General features: G+C 35.6%; 1 protein-coding gene and 1 long non-coding RNA gene across 2 annotated transcripts; both read right to left on the bottom strand.

Moving 5' to 3' along the window:
- Positions 1 to 699: 699 nt before the first annotated feature.
- LOC109243572 (putative F-box/kelch-repeat protein At1g20790) lies at positions 700 to 1,710 on the bottom strand. The gene is made up of 2 exons (XM_019410511.1): positions 1,635 to 1,710; positions 700 to 1,229 (listed from the first exon to the last, which is right to left on the bottom strand). The coding sequence occupies exons 1-2, from the start codon at positions 1,708 to 1,710 to the stop codon at positions 700 to 702; spliced, it is 606 nt and encodes a 201-aa protein (XP_019266056.1).
- A 9,044-nt stretch (positions 1,711 to 10,754) lies between these two features.
- Positions 10,755 to 11,991, bottom strand: LOC109243573. The gene is made up of 2 exons (XR_002070581.1): positions 11,824 to 11,991; positions 10,755 to 10,980 (listed from the first exon to the last, which is right to left on the bottom strand). It is a non-coding gene; the product is annotated as an uncharacterized LOC109243573 (long non-coding RNA).
- Positions 11,992 to 14,194: the final 2,203 nt, after the last annotated feature.

Below are 14,194 nucleotides of genomic sequence, written 5' to 3'. Positions count from 1 at the left end.
ATCGTCAGACCTTCAGATGGGGAAGGTGAGATCTCTGCACCCGGTGTGATGCTAGGGGTTGCATTCAGGATCTCATCGTCACTGGCCTCGTTGAGAGGGCCAAGGAGATTGGTAGTGACACCCAATATAGCTTTCGATCTTGTGTTATTTTCGGCCATCTTCTGTTTTTGTGTGGTGTGGAGAGTGGTAGTTGGTTGATCTCTAGGTGGATACTATGGTTTTGATTCTCGAAATCCCCACAGACGGCGCCAAATTGTTTGGCTCAAAAGTTAACAATATACTTTGTAAGCTAGAAAACAATCAAAAGTAAGAAAAGGGTAAATCGTAATCAAATATAATAAACCTAGAGACGCAAAGATGATATTATTGTTGTAGATCTAGTATTGCAAAGTGATAATATGAACTCAATAAGATATGTTCGTTTGAGGTAGAGATAGAGAGAGAAAGCCAGAAAATGAGAGAGTTGTATTAGATCAGAATCCCCCCTTTACAATGTGAAGGTCTCCTTTATATAATAAGAGACCTTCCTCGAAAGAATCAAAAAGTTACAAAGACAGGTAACGTCTCCCTAGTGAAGACACTGAGTCCTAAAAGATATCGCTTTTGTCCCCACGTCCGAGTCGTACCCCGCTACATTAGTCGGCGTACACTCACTGGGCGTACCCACTGGCATAGAAATGCTGAGGGTCAAATTTGACCCTATACAATGAACTCAGGTAGATCAAGAATCGTAGCCTCTTCTCTCTTTGTAATAAAAGAGACAACACGACCATCATTTCTGAGCCAATGCACGGAATCATTCACATAAACAGGGGTACAACTGAGAAAATTACTGAAAGTATTTCTGATCAAGTCCATTCTCAATTTGAATTTACGCCACATACCATCAGATCCCTCGGATGAAAATACTTGAAACTTATACCCTCTTTCTTTCCCATCCAGCAGCCCTATGGTTACCAATTTATATTGATCAGAAATAGGGTAATCAACCGCCAAGCATGCATTACCAATTCTTGTACGATAATCTTTTGTAGGCTTTGGATATGGTATCAATTGATGCGCCCCAGTTAGAGGATTGGAAACACAGAAACCCACAACTTCACCAAAGTCAAGGAGAAGCAGACCCTTGCTTGAGGCCACAACTTCAACGTTAACGGGTAACGTCGTCTTATACTCAGTGGTTACGATAGGGTTGATGAAGATTTTGTGGAAGTGCTGGGATGAACGATCTGATGAAGAATAGAGGAGTAGTGTAGAGATCTTTTGATGTTGGAGCAAAATACAATAAGTATTAATTCCTTTGCTTCTCTGTAGTGAATACCTCAATAGCCGTTTCTCCTGCACTTTGATCCCTTTCTTTTTTATTTCGAATATATAAGGAAGGAGGACATCTACTATTTAAGCTAAATTTTTTATTTATTTTTGGAATTTTTACCTCTTATAGCAAAGGTTGATACCTTATTTATTTTAAATAAATACCATTTTAAAAAATTATATTCCATAGCTATCTTTTGATTTTATAGCCAAATATCTATTTATGGTCACCTCCTACCCTTAAGCCATAAAATACGCTTTGGTTTATTTTTCTCTCTTATTCTTTCAGATTTTTCTCCACCCTTTCTTTCTCAACCAACGCCACAAATCACAGTACCTCCGCCTTTCTTCTGACGCAAAACCTCCGCCTTTCTGAAACTCACGAATATCCACCATTATCTTCCCTTGAAAGCTCCTAACTGATACTCTCCAATTCTTAGAAATCTGAAACCAACGCAACAATCAGAAAAACAGTAGAAAAGTGAGATATAAAATGCTTGGGGAATTGAAAAGAGAGACCTCACAAACGACGATGCCATCAGCATCAACATAATCATCAGTTCTGGAACAAAGACGATGATTTTGGATTCTTGTATGTAATTTTGGAATTTTGGATTCTTGAAACCAACGCAAAAATCATAGAAAGAATTTTTGAAATCGGAGGTTCAATGATTTTGGATCTTGGTATATAATTTTGGAATTTTTACCTCGTGTCGGTTATTCTTGAACAAAGACGACGGAGTTTGGGGCTGAGCAACTTGAAGAGTCTGTTACCTTTTTTGCATTGTATTTCAATGTATCTCCTCGTATTCTATGTATTTCATTGTCTTTTTTTCCATTGTATTACAATGTATCCCGTTGTATTCTATGTATTCCATTGTATTCACTGTCTCACTATATTCCATGAATGTATTCATATGTCTTTTTTAATTAATATAATTTATGTATTCAGATGTATTATATAATTTCTCTGAAAATTGCTATATTTTTGGGATATTTTTTGGTTGAGAATCTTTTTTATAACTGGAAATACAAAATTTGTGTGTTATAATTGAGTTTGTTGAGTTATATTAGGAGCCTATTATGTTAATTATTTCACTTTCCGTTAAAAAACAGTTGTAATCCCCTGTCTCACGCCGTAAATACAATCGAATACAATAATTTGGTCAGCTGTAATTCCATATTTCACTCCGTAAATACAGTCGAATACACTCGAATATAAAAATCTGTCTAGCTGTTAGGGGTGTACATGGACCGGGTTGGTTCGGTTTTTATTAAAACCAAACCAAACCAACTATATCGGGTTGGATTGGTTCGGTTTTGTCGGGGTTTTCGGGTTTTTCGGATTTTTTTGTTATGTGAATATTATTTCAATCTTACTTTGTTAAACTTTTTATAAGTAAATATATGTTTAGTAAAAATTGAAAAACTTGACAAACATATGATCTATTTAAATATTTTTATGGTAGTATTTTGTTAATAACACATGATAGTTATTTTTTTAGTCCTCTGACAATAATTTCTCGTTGATGTATACTTATAAAGTTAAACGAATTTAATAATTAAACATAAAAATCAACATGATACCTAATTAATGATAAATTCTATTTAATTTTAGATTATCAAAATACCACTTCAAATTTGAAAAACATATAAGAATTTAATAAATCTTGATATATGAACAAGGAAGAACAAAGAAATTGACGCATTTCAGATGGAGTACTTGATAAGAAAGTGATCATATAACCCATTATTTAAGGTTAGTAAAAATGAAGTACTTCATATTCTATTAAATATTACATTCCATAAGAGAATCCCAAATATTTCTAGAATTTTTGTAAAGAAAATTCTATATAAAGTTTTAAAAGTATATATAAAAATTATATATATTTATATGTCGGTTTGGTTCGGGTTTTTTTACTCAATACCAAACCAAATCAAACCAAACCTAGTCGGGTTTTTTAATCGGTTTGGTTTGACTTTTCGGTTTGGTGCGGTTTTCCGGTTCGGTTTGTACACCCCTACTAGCTGTAATCCACTGTTTCACGCCTAGAATTAAATACATCGAATACACTCTAAAAAATTTGAAAACATAGTTATAGGAAGTAATATAGTAAATGGCAGCTACAACTAGCTAATAACCACTAAACAATAGTGGTTTGTGAAAATTTCTCTTTATTTTTTACTCGTATTTGCATTGAGACCCCGACTAATCTGGATTCGTACCGCATAAAGCCTAATAAAAGAGAGAATGTATTTTAAGAGGAATTTTTATCCACAGGGCTCGAACCCAATATATCTAACTAAGGTAAGTTGGATCATATACATCTCACAACAATCTTTAGAGGTAGGGTCTAAATATATTGGGTATTTTAAAAAAAAAAAGTAAAATATTTTATAAAAGGTAAAGATAACTTTTATTTTAGTATTGATGTAACCGTTTGATAAAAAATTGTAGAAAGAGAATCACTCCGCCTAAACCCTTGTCGTGAATATAAAACTTTTTATTATTTAAATTTTACGATTGACAAATATTATTATTCTCCTTTTACATTTCTCACTAAAAACGTGTAATAAACTTTTAGAATCCATTTTTTGGTATCTTCAATAGTCCACGTCTTATTTTTATCATTCTCATCAGAAAACGGGTACTACATTCTTATATTCCGTTTCTTGGTTTCCGTAAAAAAACTTAAGTTTTTGATATGTTATATTGTTCTCTGTAGAAAGAAAAGAGTTTTATTTTTTCTATAAAAAACAAGAGTTGAAGAGTATTGTTCAATAAAACTATATTGCACATTCTTTTTTTTTTGTCCTTTTTTCCTCATGTTTCAAGCGTTTCAACAAGTATATTAGAACATCAAAAATTATTTCGATATCAAGTTATTAAATTCTTGAATCTGGTTCTATTATCTAAGATCAACAATCTTAGGAGAACTTAAATTATTTATAAAAAAAAATTATTAACAACTTTACATCTTAAAAAGCTAGAAAAATAGAATTTAATTAAAATAAATAGATGATTTTTTTCTTCTTCTGAAAGGCCCCTGATTAAAAAATGGCTTTAGCCCCCAATTTTCTTAAGCCGCCCATGATGACAACAACGTACTTAAGGGGGGCAAAAATAAAAATAAAAAAATATTTAAGCAAGAGTAGATCACAAGAAGTTCTAAAACCTTAAGGGTAGATATAGAAATATCATTGAATGAGAAAAAATATTTTATACAAATATATCTCTGCTCTTCTTCTATATCTTGCAACAAATGCAATCTTTACCATTGGATTATGATATGTACTCCCTCGAATTCATAATAAGTGACTTTTTGGATTCTGACACATTCCTTAATAAAATACTAACTCCTAGAAGATAATAAGTTGACTAAATTAACTTAAAATAAAATTTAAATATTGTTAAGTGGACACATTGAGATATGTAAATAAGGGCAAATTTGAGAAACTAATATTAATTCATTCTTGATTATTTAAAAAAGGTCACTTATTTTGAACCAAAGTAAAAATGTCAAAAGGTCACTTATTATGGACCAGAGGAATACTATTTTAGCTTATATCTTCAATAGGTTCTGGTCTAGTGGTTAATAAATAGGTTCAAGTGAAAATGAGATAGTTTAAGTTCACCTAATGCGTGTTTGTATTCAATTATACTTTAAATAGATTCAAGTGAAAATGAGATAGTTTAAGTTCACCTAATGCGTGTTTGTATTCAATTATACTTTAATATCGATCTCTCTTATTCTATATGAATATTTTATATATATATATATATATATATATATATATATATATATATATATATATATATATATATATATATATATATATTTCAAAGAAAATTGAATAAGTTTGTGAAAAATACGTATCTCAATCAAACCCAAATAGTTCTTATTCTTCTATATTCTTAAATTGATGTTCTTTTAATTCTTTATGTTTGTTCCTTGCATTTTATCATTGTATTATTCATTACTTAGTATTTTTTTAATTAATATATAGATACGTTATAATTTTCTTCCCGCCCACACTCAAAGTTTTGGTATAAATAGTAACTAAATCAAAGAAAAGTCCCCTTTTAGTATTCTCTCTGTTCTATTTCTCGCCATCTGAATTACAAGCCCAGTTCTCTCCAAGAAATTCAAAAATGGCGGATGAAAAAAGTGACGCACCTGATGCTGTACACACCAATAACATTCTAGGGAATCTCACTGCTAATGAGTATGTAATTTTCTTTACATTTTGTTCATTATGAAGCAAATTTATTTCAATTTTCTTTAATTTTTTTTAATTTATGAGTAAAAAGAAATATGGTTTATGGTTCCACAGGATTGTCGCTAAGAAAGAAGCTGAGACCGAAAAAACGGTAGTCAACGAGAAGAGCACTCAAGATCATAACAAAAGAGTATGTAACTTTCTTCTGAAAAAATTAATCATCAAGAAACAAACTTTATTTCAAATTTCTTTCAGTTTTCTTTAACTCATGAGTAAAAGAGAGATATTTTATGGTTCCACAGGACTGTCTATGAGAAAGAAGCCGATGTCGGAAAAGCGGTAATCGAAGAGAATAACACTCAAGATCATAACAATGAGTATGCAACTTTCTTTTGAAAAAAACCAAATAATCAAGAAACAAAATTTTTTTTCCAATTTTCTTTAATATTTGAGCCTAAAAAGAGGTTTATGGTTCCACAGATTGTCGCTGATAAAGAATCCCACGCTGGAAAATCTGAAGTCGAAGAGAAGAGCAATCAAAACCCTAAGAACTTTCATAGGGATCCCTCTGCTAAGAAAGAAGCTGACCAAGAAAGTGACAACCCCTACTATGCTTTTATTGATGTAAATAATTTTATTGATGATAAGGTGCCAGAAATAGAGATTTATGTCAATTTGATTCTTTTTCTTTTCATTTTTAATGGTTGCTGGTTTCTTAAGTAGCCATATTTTGAAATTGCGGTTCCAATAATAATGTCGAAATAGTGCTTCGTAAGAACTTAATGCATTCGGATCTCAAACGTACGGAGGGCTGATGTCGGCGGCGGCAATGGAACATTAAAAAGAAAAGGAAAAGGAAAACTAAGAAATAAAATTAGGGTAAAATTAAAAGGGGTTTTCAATTGATACCTTCTGATACTCAATTATGCTTACATATAGACTCCACTATGCACTACCAAATAAAAACTTGTAACTACTTCTGACAGGGACTAAAAGTGTCGAAATAAGATAAATCTATAGACCTAATTACAATTTGTCAAACTTACTTTAAGAAACCTAGAGGGACTAAACTTCTCACTTAATAACTTCAACTCTATCCGTTAATAACCAACTCCTAACGGCTAGGTACACCCATTTAAGCTTCATGTACATGCTCCTCAAGCTGAAGCCATTTTCATTTGCATCAGTTCCCCGTCGTTGAGAGCTTCCTTGTCCTCAAGGAAGGAAAAGAGGGAGACGAGCCTTCAAAGCTGAATAATCCTCCCATGTAGCTTGATCAGGTGGCAGTTGGTCCCATTGCACTAGAGCCTGAGCCACAACCTTGTTTCCCTTTTGAATCATACGCCTCTCTAGGATATTGTATGGCATAGAACAGTAAGGGATTGACAACTCAACTATAGGCAGATGAGAAGTTGTTTCTGGCAGCTCATGGCATTTCTTAGGTTGGGACAGATGAAAGGTTGGGTGCAACAATAGCTGAGGAGGAAGGGAGAGTTTGTAGGCAACATTCCCAATCTTCTGTAGCATCTGATATGGCCCATAATACCTAGCTGAGAGCTTAGAGAATTTCCATCCTGACATGGTGATTTGCCTGTATGGTTGAATCTTAACATACACCCAATCACCCTCTTTGAATTGACTGTCCGACATATGTTTGTTTGCTTGGTTCTCCATCCTCTGTTGAGCCCTCTTAAGATGATACTTAAGAAGGTGTACCTTGAACTCCCTCGTGAGCAAGCTTATATCTACTTCCTTCATACTTGATTCTCCAGCAGCATAAGGAAAGTGCAAGGGAGGAGGTTGACCATATAGGCTTCATATGGTGTACACTAAATGGAAGAATGAAAGGTGATATTGTACCACCACTCAACTGCTCCTAAGTAGTGCATCCAGTCCTTTTGAGAGTCTGAACAAAAACATCTTAAGTAAGTCTCCACACACATATTAACTACCTCTGTTTGACCATCTGTTTGAGGGTGGTAGGCTGTGGAAGTATTGAGACTTACTCCTAACATGGCAAACAATTCTTGCCAAAGCTTGCTTGTAAAAATAGGATCTCTATCACTTATGATATCCTCTGGAAGCCCATGCAACTTATAAATCTGCTCCATGAAAATCATGGCCAATTCATTGGCAGAATAAGGATGAAATAGGCCTATAAAATGAGCATACTTTGTGAGCCTATCCACTACCACCCAAATAATTGATTTCCTTTGAGACTTTGGTAGTCCTTCTATGAAATCCATACTTATGCTACTCAGGCTGCAGCAAGTATTCTAAGAGGTTGTAGCAATCCTGGGTAAGGGGCATTATCATACTTATGCCTCTGACAAGTATCACAATTCTTCACAAGGTCTTGAATTTCCTCCTTCATTCCCTTCCAATAGAATAAAGAGGATACCCTCCTATAAGTATTGTCCATCCCTGAATGCCCACCAATAGTGGAATTATGCCATAGCTGTAAGATCCTCTTCCTTAGTTGTGGATCAGGGCCTACCACCAATTTACCATTCTTTCTTAATTACTAATGTATGAAGGTGTATCCCTTATCATTGGAGCCCTTATTCTTGAGGATCTGGATTGTTGCCTTTAATTCAGCATCTAACTCCCAACTTTTCATAATTGCTTCCAATAGGTCAGTCTTCACAGTTGATAGTGTCATGGATGACAACTCTATTAGTGGAAGTCTAGAGAGTGCATCTGCAGCCTTATTTTCTTTACCCTTTTTGTATTCAATCTCAAAGTCATATTGCATCAATTTGGTTATCCACTTTAGCTGGTTGCCTGTGTGTAATTTCTGTTCTAGCAAGAACTTAAGGGCCTTTTGGTCTGTTTTAAGAATGAAAGTTTTCACTGTCAAGTACTGAGACCATTTGTTTACTCCCATGACCAATGCTAACAGCTCTTTATCATAGGCTGATAGTGACTGGTGCTGAGTGGACAACCCTTTATTGAGGTAGGCAATTGGTTGGCCTTGTTGCATCAACACAACTCCAATGCCTACATTGCAGGCATTAGTTTCAACCACAAAGGTCAAAGAGAAGTTGGGCAGGGCTAGTACATGTGTTGTAGTTAGAGCTAACTTCAGCCTGTCAAAGGCTTCCTCAGCCTTCTTAGTCCAACAAAAGCTATCTTTTTTTAGAAGATTAGTAAGAGGTTTACTAATGATGCCATACCCTTGTATAAACCTCCTGTAATACCCAGCTAATCCCAGAAATCCCCTAAGTTGGGTAATTGTTTTGGGTTCAGGCCAAGTCTTTACAGCCTCCACATTTTTAGGATCAGTTGACACTCCTTGTGAGGATATGTAGTGCCCCAAATACTCCACTCTTTCTGCCCCAAACACACATTTGCTCTTCTTTGCTAATAATGGATGTTGCACCAGCAGATCAAAGGCAATCTTAAGGTGTTGTACATGTTCCTCCAAGCTCTTGCTGTAGATTAAAATATCATCAAAGAACACAAGAATGAACTTCCTCAAATATGCTTGAAAGATGTGATTCATTAGCCCTTGAAAGCTTGAAGGAGTATTGGTCAGCCCAAAAGGCATAACCAAGTAGTCATAATGCCCAGAATGTGTTCTGAAGGCAGTTTTGGACGCATCTTCAGGTGCCATTCTGATTTGATGGTATCCTGCCCTGGGGTATATTCTAGAGTATATCTAAGAACTACCTAATTCATCCAACAGCTCCTCAATAATAAGGATAGGAAATTTGTCCTTTACAGTCATTTTGTTCAAGGCTCTATTGTCACACCCCTTTTCTACTCCCCGAAAAATATGTATGTGTATGGATATTATGGTGGGTTAAAGAGTTTTTCCAATTGAAGTGACAAATTTGAGTAGGGATTATTTTATTTATAGAGTCGCCACTTGGAATTGGTTTTCGGTGTTCCAAGTCACCTTTTATTTGAATCCCTAGTCAAAGAAAAGTTTGACTCTATTTTTATCGGTCTGCGAAAACAAAGTTCGGGTAAGGAATTTTGTTGACCGGGGAGAAGGTATTAGGCATTCCCCGAGTCCCGTGGTTCTAGCACGGTCGCTTTATTGACTTAAAACTTGGCTTGAGCTAATTTTGGACAAACTGTGATTTATATGTATTTTTATGTTTTACCTATCCGCTTTTAATTATTAAAGTTGTTAAAAAAAAGTATGATATAAATAGTATAAAATTGTCCTAACCGCGCTACGAAAGCGAATATGCGACCAAAACGAATTTTATTAATTTTGTCGTAACACCGCTACGCAAGCGAATCCGCAGTTATGACAAAGGATTATTAGCACGTTATTATTTTCAAAAAAAATTACTGTATTTGTGCTTTTGAGAAAATTATTTATTAAAAGGTTACTATCGCTATTAAAAAGTTACTATCGCGCTACGCGAGCGAATCCGCGAGTACGGTGAAAGGATTAATAATTAAACTAAAACTAAAGATATAGTAAGAGATTAGTGAATTAAATTATTGAATGTTAAATATCACGCCACGCAAGCGAATCCGTGAATGAAAAGATTTAAGCGTGCCTACTGATTGCCTAGCAATTCAACTAATAAAAAAGAAAATGTGTTAATTAATTAATAACAGAAATCTGATTTCTATTATTATCTTCTAGCCTTATGGTTGGAAAAATTGTGCAAATAAATGTTGGACCAACTCAATCTTTTTTAAAGAAATATGCCAACTTCTTGTTAAAAGGAGAAATGGGCCAGCTTATGGATTTTAGAAGATGGGCCAGCTATTTATTTATTGAGAAAGTGGGCCAATTTGCTTATTTAGTTATGGTATTGAGCCAACATCTATAAAATAAATGGACAAAATATTTATAGACTTCTTAAAGGCATTGGGCCTATTGGACAGAATATGCCTTGGCCCATTATTGAGCTCCGAAAATGGGCATAAGCTGAAAGCCCAATGAATTTCAAATGCTGGTTTACTAAGATAGCCCACCTGGGCTAAATTGCGAGTCTGGCCTCTTTTGTTCTAAGCCATTAACCCTTATTTTTAACTAGCAATTTCAAACACCTATTTAAGATCTAGCCACTTTCTACCAAAAAAAAAATCTAAAATCCTAGCAGAGATGGTCACATGTAAAATCTGAATTTTATCACAATAAATAAAGGTTTCAAGCATGGCTCTTTTGTTATTTTTCTTTAAAGAATAGCCTATCATAAACTGGCCAGAATTGCAAAGGTGCAAAAGGAGTCTTTAAGCACATTGCAACCTACTTGAAACATCTCATTTTATATGCATCAAAACTATAATAGATAGTAAAGACAAATAACACATGAATAAAGAGTGTTTGATCAACCAAGGATTTATTTTTTACATATGAACTACAACAAGATATATTTAAACAATAAAGAAATTTAGCTAAGCACTCATTTATTTAAATGGATATGCTCCCAACAATCAAGATGAGTTCCAATCTTCTTGTTAATGTGAAAATATCTGCAACATAAGATTAAAGAGTTACCTGAGTCGCAGAATAATAAATACAACAACGAAGAATGGAAGCTCAGCAACTAAAGCAGCATAAAAACAGCAGCAAAACAGCAGAAAACCAGCAGCAAATCCATGTTAAAACAGCCCGAAAACTTCGAGAAGAAACCCAGAAACGAACTCTAAAGAGGACTTATACTTTTCTAAAAGTTTGCACTCTAAGATTCACTCCTAAAGCTCACCATTTCAGCTTACTTTTCATGTCTTCAACTGCTGAAATTTTTTATGTTTTTGTGTGTTTAAGCAATTCTAAAAAATGTCTATGGAAGTGTGATCCAGTCCCTTATAATGAAGAAAGGGCAGCCCTTAAATAGGCAAAGAAAAGCCAACTTTTTGGACAGATTTTGGTTCAACAAAAATCTGTCCAAAAGAGGCTAAATTTGTGTGCTAAAGGCTGTCCAAAAGGTGAAAGGACAGCCTGAAATCTGCTATGGCAGGAGCCAAAGGGTCACTTCAGCCACCCTACTAAAAGCAAGCTACTAGTACCCTACAAAATATCTAAATTTCAGATTTTAACAACACCAATATCAACCTATTGATTCAAATTAAACCAAGTATTAAAACATGTAGTTAAATTTCAACACATGTATTATGAACCAACATGAGCAAACAAAAAATTAACTATTAAAGCCAAACGGAACGCACGATATCGCTGAAGCGATTTAACAAAGACAAACATAATCAGAAATGGATTAGAATAAAGAAACAAGACAGAAACTAACTCTAAACTAAAAACTCAAAACAAAAAGAAAAATTAGAAAATTAATAACGGGGCGGGGATTGCGATTTTACCATATACTCGAGCATCCGGGAGACGACGACAGGCAGTGGTACGACTTTCGAGCAAGCTTCTATTGTTGATATTCTTGAGACCAAAAAATTCCGGTGAATCCGAGTCCGGTTTCAATAATATCAACGACACAACCTTGCTCGAGGCCGGTTAGAGAAAAGAAACGGGCGGCAGTGGCAGCAGTGGCGGCGGCGCTAGGGCAGTGGTGGTGGCGCTAGGGCGGCGTGGTTTTTTTTTTTGATTTTTGAGTCGGAGATATGGAAAGAGGGGAAGAAGAGGAGGCCGGTGGTGTAAAATTTTTGGAGTTTTGGGGTGATGGGAGGCGACTAGGGTTCGGTTAGGCTTAGATCTACGGAGATTGGTGGAGATTTGGAGGATATGAGTGGTATAGGTAGAAAGAGGAGGAAGAGGGAAAGAGATGGTAAAATTTCGGCCGGCGGCGACGGGCGGCGTGGCAGAGAGGGGGGAGAGAGTGATAAGAGAGAAAAAGAGAAAAGAATTATGGGTGGAAATGGGGAAATTTTTCAGATTTTGGAGGCTTTAAATACCTAGGCCAAGAGTCAATGAGATCCATTGGATCAAGATGGAATGGAGGGGTAAGATTTGATCTTGTTTCATTTAGTGAAACGACGTAGTTTTATTATGAAACTACGTCGTTTTGATCCGGGTCTTGGCAAGCCATCAATTGGTCTGGGTTGGTGCAATTGGGCCAATGATTTGGTCCGATTTTTTAGCCCATTTCACTTTAAAATAACACTAGCCCAAAGTTTTGTTCCTCTCTTAATTAAATCATAATAAAACTCTCAAAACCTACATACACACAAATAAGAACACACACACACACACACACACACACACACACATATATATATATATATATATATATATATATAGAAATAAAAGAACANCCTACATACACACAAATAAGAACACACACACACACACACGCGCGCGCACACACACACACACACACACACACACACACACAGAGCTGCCCCTCTTTGCTCGAGAATAAAAAGACATGGCAAAAATTAAGCATTTACAGCTGCCCCTCTTTGCTCGAGAACATGAAGGGTTTTCGTGCAAAGACAAGTGAATGCCATAGCTAATTTTTTTCTCATATATCACTCCAAGGGAAGCAAATTTTGAAAAATAGTGACCGAACCTTGCTTCTGAGGTTACCTACATATCCTTGGCTGTAAAGGAATCAGGTCAGTGTAGTTCTGGAAAAATTTGGTAGCTGGGACTACCAGACACTGGAGTTAAGACTGCTGCTGCTGCTGCTGTTGCTGTTACTCTTACCGTTACTGCTTCTTACATCAAAAGAAAAAGAGAAGAGCACTACATATGTCTGCAAACTAAGAGTACAAAATTCCTATCTACGTGTCTTCTGGAGTCAAATCTTGATTCTTGACTTGCTCTCTTGTGTTGACCTTAGACTGGATCTTGATTCTCTTTAAAGAAGAGATTATGACTCAATCTCGGTTGCTTGCTTTTTGGATTAGAATTTTGAGAAAATAAAACTTGAGAAGTTGCGTTGCCGACACATTATCAAAGCTAACTCCGACTATCGTGTGATCGAAGGACTTCTTTCTTCTGATGAGAAACTGAAACTGCAAGCTTTAATCGTCACTTGGGCTGTGCGGCAGAGCCTGCGAAGCCATCAAAGACGAACAAAACGAACAAAAATTTTCTGCCCCAGTCTGGCACTAGGAAAATTTTGTGAGTTATTAGAGAAAGCTACAAACTATTTAATTTATTGAAATAAGGAAAAGAATGTAATATAAACTAGCTATGTGAGGATACGCAACCACAGGGTAGCACCCTGTGTTACCAATGGCAGTGGAATTATAGCACAGTATCCTATATTACTGAAAGGAAACGTAGCCAGGGGTAGGAGCCTTGTACCACTAGGAAGGAATGTAATTATGGGTTGGTATCCTTGTATTACTGATAAAGTGTTGAATCCCCTAGGCGAAACGGTTCTACCTGAGTTAAGCTACATAAAACACCCTGAGCGAAGAGTACTTCTACTCGGAACTATGAGCTGGATCCCCCTAGTAGAAAGGATTCTACCTGAGTTAAGCTGTGTAAAACACCCTGAGTGAAGAGTACTTCTACTCGGAACTATGAGCTGGATTCCCCTAGGCGAAATGATTCTACCTGGGTTAAGCTGTGTAAAACACCCTGAGTGAAGAGTACTTCTACTCGGAACTATGAGCTCGATCCCCCTAGGCTAAAGAATTCTACCTGAGTTAAGCTGTGTAAAACACCCTGAGCGAAGAGTACTTCTACTCGGAACTATGAGCTGGATCCCCCTAGGCGAAAGGATTCTACCTGAGTTAAGCTGTGTAAAACACCCTGAGCGAAGAG

The sequence above is a fragment of the Nicotiana attenuata genome, unplaced genomic scaffold, assembly GCF_001879085.1.
Source record: "Nicotiana attenuata strain UT unplaced genomic scaffold, NIATTr2, whole genome shotgun sequence".
Classification (NCBI taxonomy): Eukaryota; Viridiplantae; Streptophyta; class Magnoliopsida; order Solanales; family Solanaceae; genus Nicotiana; species Nicotiana attenuata.
This window is presented reverse-complemented; position numbering and strand designations above follow the sequence as displayed.